Here is a 5,515-nt window from a genome sequence, read left to right on the forward strand (position 1 = left end):
GTGTGTGTGTGTGTGTGTGTGTGTGTGTGTGTGTGTGTGTGTGTGTGTGTGTGTGTGTGTGTGTGTGTGTGTGTGTGTGTGTGTGTGTGTGTGTGTGTGTGTGTGTGTGTGTGTGTGTGTGTGTGTGTGTGTGTGTGTGTATTATAACAGAATTGTAATGATACACGATTCGAGAACACGCTTGAAGAAAATACAACGGTACGAATGTCCACGATGATCCCCAGCAAACGAGAATGGATTGAAATGAATTGAAATGGATTTAGATTTTCAGAAATATTGATTCACAGATATTAAAATGAATGCTTTTCAATCCTGAATGCATTTTTATTCATTTTTATTCATTATAGGAATTGCATATCTGCCTTTTAATCTAAAAATAATATTATAACTTCTTCTATGCATTGTGAATACTGTTCAATTCAAAATTTTGAATAGGAAATACAGTTTTTTAATTCAATTGAATTTAATTGAATACAATTGAATCTAATTAAATCCAAAAAAAAGTATTTGCTATTTAAAATACGCATTCGGATAGAAAAAATTTCAATCCATTTTAATCCATTCTCGTTTGCTAGGATGCTATCTTTATATATTTTGTGCTAATAATTAATTTATTTCCCTCTGTTCGAATTCTCAAGGAAGATAGTCACTCTGCGATAAATGAAACGTTCTTCGAACGAAGAAGGAAGCGCGAAAGAAAGAAAATACGAAAAAAGGGTGTTTCTACCAGAGCTATGCAATTATACTAATTAAGAAAATACAGCCCGTAAAGCCAGTCTTAAATTAACTATAATGCTGCCAAACATCGGGATATGATAATAAAAACGTGACTGCTGTTCTTTCCTCTCTCCTAATAATCTCTCTACTCTTGACATCTCTCTCTCTCTCTCTCTTTTGTAGGTGTAGCAACTGCGTTAAAAAATGATGAAAATGATTTCTCCTTTCGCACGCGAAAATTTCAACTTGCCCAGGCGTTGTGCGTCTAATTTTCACGTCATATTAAATGCAAGCTCCAATTAATATTGATAATTTCCTTGTAAGAATAAGTTTCTTTACTATTTGCAGTGCATTTCTTCAACCGCTCAAATTTAGGAATCTCTCTCTCTCTCTCTCTCTCTCTCTCTCTCTCATATTTTTTCTTTCATTAATAAGATACGCAAGTAATGTAAAATGTAAAAGATATATAAAAAATGATTCCGCGCGACATATCGAACGCGAAATATCAGAGTCGATTGGACTCGATCGCCAAACGAAGAAGGCGCAGTGAAATGTGTATGTATATATAGGAGGACGACGGGACGGAAATCCCTATTCCCTGCCAGTGGAGAAAGAGGAATCATGCAGAGGAGAACAGAAGAGAGCTAAGAGGCCCTGTAAAGAGGCGAATAAGCGTGGGAAGGAGGGATAAACAGATGTCACGTCACTAGAGCGCAATCCGTAGGCGTCGAACGTGAGGCGTCGCGTCGCGTCGCGTCGCGTCGCGTCGGCGGTCGGGCGAGCGACGAGCGAAGAACGGCGAACGGCGAGCAATGAGGGAAGAGCGTTTAGTCGCACGGAAAGCTTCGACGAGGGAGGATCGCGCGTTCAGCCTGGCTATTTTTCGGCGATTAATTCGCCGATTAATTAAATTCACAATGATCCGACTGAAGGATCATTGTAGCACGCGTTATCGTCTTCCATGATTGTCCGATCGCCAATGCTTTTATTGTGATCGATTCTATTTCTACATTTTACATTTGAAATCGCACTTCCACGGTTGTTTAAACGCGCGCGTGTCGCGCGTCACATATTGGATCGGCTGGCTCGTGAATTGTTAATTAAATCATTGCTGTGTGCGCACGTGCATGCGTGCGTGCGTGCATGCATGCGTGCGTGTGTACATGCGTGCGTGCCGTGCGTGCATGCATGCGTACGCATGTTCCTCGTGAATGGTTTACAAACTGTTCCTTTTCTGAGAGAAGAAACAATATAAGATGCCTGCGTTTCACGTTATACATATATGTAAAGTAAGGTTAATTATTTTTCAAATTTATTTCTAAATTATTAAATTAAAGTGTGTGTATGTGTATATGAGAGAAATCTACGTACATTTCATCAAGTTCAATCTGCGTCGCAAAGGACAGAGTGCGATGTCAAGTTAGAGATCTTAGTTGTTGAAACTTGATTAAATTAAAAGCAAGACCGAATCTACATTGGAGAGAAGCACCAATTGAAATTGATGATCTCATTTAATGCACAAACAAGTTAATTGAACTATTCGTCAAGATTGAATTTGACGGCTCTTCAAATAAAGCTATGACAGGATTGTAATTACGACAAGAAAGTGAGTCCAGTTGAATAAACAATAAAATTAAATCTTTATTGATCTTTCTGAAAAAGCACATCTCTCTTAGTCATATTTTGAATTTAATTAACTCTCGATGTTTTTCCATGTGCATTTTTAATATAGGTATACAACACATATTTCCGTATTAAATTTTCACGCTTTTACAAGTTTTTTATTTATCAGAAATTTCAATTAAATCGAGTTAATTGTAAAACTTGTTATTCACACACACACACACACACACACACACACACACACACACACACGTATTTATTTTATCTCTCTTCTATTTCCACGTTACAGGTCCATTATGCTTCTTCTTCGAGTTTCCGATTGAAACTCGAAACCGCGAGATGCACGATCGACAGACATATCCCAAAAGTTGCAGCACTTCTAGCACGGCGAGTGTGCCATGTACGATAGAAAAGGTGAAATAACGTTTACGACGTAAGGAATATTTATTGGAAAAGGTTTTTCGCGGAAAATGCGTTGGATTTTGTTACCGTTGTTGACGTTGATACGTGCAATATGGTGCGCGCACGGCGCCTGCGAGCCGATCAGAATCGAGATGTGTCGTGGCCTTGGCTACAATGTCACTGTCATGCCGAATCTAGTTGGTCACGAGATTCAAGGCGATGCCGATTTTACCTTACAAACGTTCAGCCCGCTCATTCAATACGGATGCAGGTAAATGCTCTTTCTACGCATATCATTTTTTTTTTATCGAATAGTATATGTTATATTATTAATATTTATTAGTGGTAAAAGCGTTTTCTTTATAATTGCAATCTTATAGCAATCTTTGCTTTATAACGGATGATAATAATAATAATAATAATAATAATTTAACGAAATAATTTTTTTACGCATGCACACATTGGACACCTTGGATTATTATTTACACTTATATTTAGGTATATCGGCTGATTTCATATTAGATAAATTTCTAATAATTAATAATATCTATCTATTAAACGCAATACATGTGTTGAAACTTTGAATAATAAATAATTTAAAAAAAATGGAGGCAGAATGTTAAAAGATCTGACTTTTGCTGATCTCTGATTGTTAATAACATGTTGCAGCGCGCAATTGCATCTGTTCTTGTGTTCGGTGTATGCTCCGATGTGTACCGAAAAGGTCCCCGCACCTATAGGTCCCTGTCGAGGTCTGTGCGAACAAGTGCGGGCACGCTGTTACCCGGTTCTTCAGGGATTCGGTTTTCCCTGGCCCGCTGCATTGAACTGTTCCAAGTTTCCACCGGAAAACAATCACCAGCACATGTGCATGGAAGGACCGGGCGAGCCAGGGCCGGCTAATCCTATTCAGGTTTTTTAGCGAATATACATGTTATAAAGATGAATATCTATATTAAAAATTGTTACTCGATTAAACATTACATGTATTATCATCTAGGCGATAAGCACTAGCAACGGACCTTGGGGCTGTTCCTGGTACGCCAAGTCTGGATTATACATCTTCCTCAATCGCTCTGGAAGATGCGCCGCCGCTTGCGATGCCGATATCCTTTGGTCCCAGAAAGACAAGAGGCTCGCGGAGGCCTGGATGGCTGTATTCGTAACGGTGTCCTTAGTCTCCGTCGCGATCGCGATCCTGACGTTATTGAAGCCACGCAAACGGCCTATACTGACCAGCCCCGCAGGTAAGAAAATCTTTCTCGCAAAGCGAAGTCGTTTGATTGATTCTGATTTTAATTCTGCGAATGCCGTTTTGGCATTTTTTCATGCCATTGTATTTAAATTCTTCAAAACATGGATAATAATTGCTTGCAGAGCGTGCGATAGTCTTTTTGACTATTTGTCATGCGGCAGTCGCAATTGGCTACGTGATTCGATTGGCTGCCGGCCGGCTAAACGTCGCCTGCACTCCTGTGATTCAGTTACATCCACAGGAACAAGCTGTCTTGGCCCAGCAACAGCAGCAACTGCAGCAACAGCAGCAACAGTACCTAACGCAAGATGGCCTAGCTAATCCGTATTGCGCCGTCGTTTTTCTGCTACTCTATTATTTTGGAAACGCAGCGATTGTTTGGTAAGTTTACACATTTCTTATTTTATGCATCATTTCAAGATTAATGAATGTAAACTATCGATTGGGTTGGAAGTAACAGCGATTGTTGCTCCTTGAAATCTTTTTATCTATCGTAGACTGATTTGGATTTAATTTACAAATAAATTAATTTACAAATTACGCAGAGGATGTTAATATATGTAATTTAGCTGATGCAATTTCGTTTCACTTGTTGAAAAAGGTATTTCAACAAGTTTTCTCTATCGCTATATTGCTAGATTTTATAATTACGCACAAGTGCGAGAATCAAATGGTACTCTCGTATAACATGTTTCAAAGTTGTCGGGTGTTGCAGAGCGGCTTATTGCACTCGGTCAGCCTTGCTGCGGCGAGACTGCATCGTCCGCCGAGGTAGGGATAACAATCTGGCAACAGTGTTGACTCCCCTCGTGCCGCTAACGAGCCTCTGACTCCCATCCCGTCCCATCCCATCTCATCCCGTTTATACTGAGAGACTCATCTTAACGCGTCTAACGGGTGGCATACTTGAGCAAAAAATTATCCGTTCGCCTATGTATTTGTATTGATAAAAATCTCAAAATTTATACATGTGTAATGTATTGTATAAAAAAAAACTCGAGAGAGTTTCATCATATCAATGTATGCTTTTGTAGAAAATGTACTTTTTAATGCGATAAATATATTTTTTAATTACAAATTAAAAATTTGTCAAATTTTACGATTTGAAACTTCAATACTCGTATTACGATAAGAGAGAAGATCTTTGTAAAAGATTATTCTTCGATTCTTTATTTTATGTTTGTTAAATTTGTATATACTTGATTTCAGAATTTTTAGATTTTTCACAATATTCAAACTACTTGCGCTGAAACTAATACCGTCTGTAGTCTTGAGAGTTTCATCTATGTATATTTTTCAGAATCTTAGTAAGTACTTTGTGTTCATAAATCTTTTAATACTCGGATAAACGAAGATCACCCGGTATGTGAGATGGGTCGGGAGGAACCTTGTTGCCAGATATGCATGGAGTCAATGGCATTCCATCTTAGAGAAAGCGAGTTGCTTGAGAAGGAAAAAGAAAGTGCGAGAAGAGCAGAATGAGAGAGAGAGAGAGAGAGAGAGAGAGAGAGAGAGAGA

The 5,515-nt window shown here is 38.7% G+C and overlaps 2 protein-coding genes across 2 annotated transcripts in view; both read left to right on the plus strand.

Annotated features, from left to right (window-relative positions):
- Nucleotides 1-4,536, plus strand: part of LOC105624587 (calcium uptake protein 1 homolog, mitochondrial) — a 12,117-nt gene extending 7,581 nt beyond the window's left edge. The window contains exons 12-13 of the mRNA XM_012205943.1: nucleotides 2,779-2,782; nucleotides 4,516-4,536. The gene's annotated coding sequence lies outside the window, so the exon portion shown is untranslated. The remainder of the gene's footprint in view (nucleotides 1-2,778; nucleotides 2,783-4,515) is intronic.
- Nucleotides 2,811-4,382, plus strand: LOC105624586 (frizzled-4). Its single transcript, XM_012205942.1, has 4 exons — nucleotides 2,811-3,013; nucleotides 3,412-3,655; nucleotides 3,743-3,989; nucleotides 4,120-4,382. The coding sequence occupies exons 1-4, from the start codon at nucleotides 2,811-2,813 to the stop codon at nucleotides 4,380-4,382; spliced, it is 957 nt and encodes a 318-aa protein (XP_012061332.1).
- Nucleotides 4,537-5,515: the final 979 nt, after the last annotated feature.

Source organism: Atta cephalotes (assembly GCF_000143395.1).
Source record: "Atta cephalotes unplaced genomic scaffold scaffold00083, whole genome shotgun sequence".
Classification (NCBI taxonomy): domain Eukaryota; kingdom Metazoa; phylum Arthropoda; class Insecta; order Hymenoptera; family Formicidae; genus Atta; species Atta cephalotes.

Excerpts from the sequence above, each read along its gene's own strand:
- LOC105624586 (XM_012205942.1), top strand. The coding sequence starts at position 2,811 with ATGCGTTGGATTTTGTTACCGTTGTTGACGTTGATACGTGCAATATGG. Across the intron at positions 3,014-3,411 it reads CTCATTCAATACGGATGCAG|CGCGCAATTGCATCTGTTCT; the intron begins GTAAATGCTCTT and ends AACATGTTGCAG. Across the intron at positions 3,990-4,119 it reads TATACTGACCAGCCCCGCAG|AGCGTGCGATAGTCTTTTTG; the intron begins GTAAGAAAATCT and ends AATTGCTTGCAG.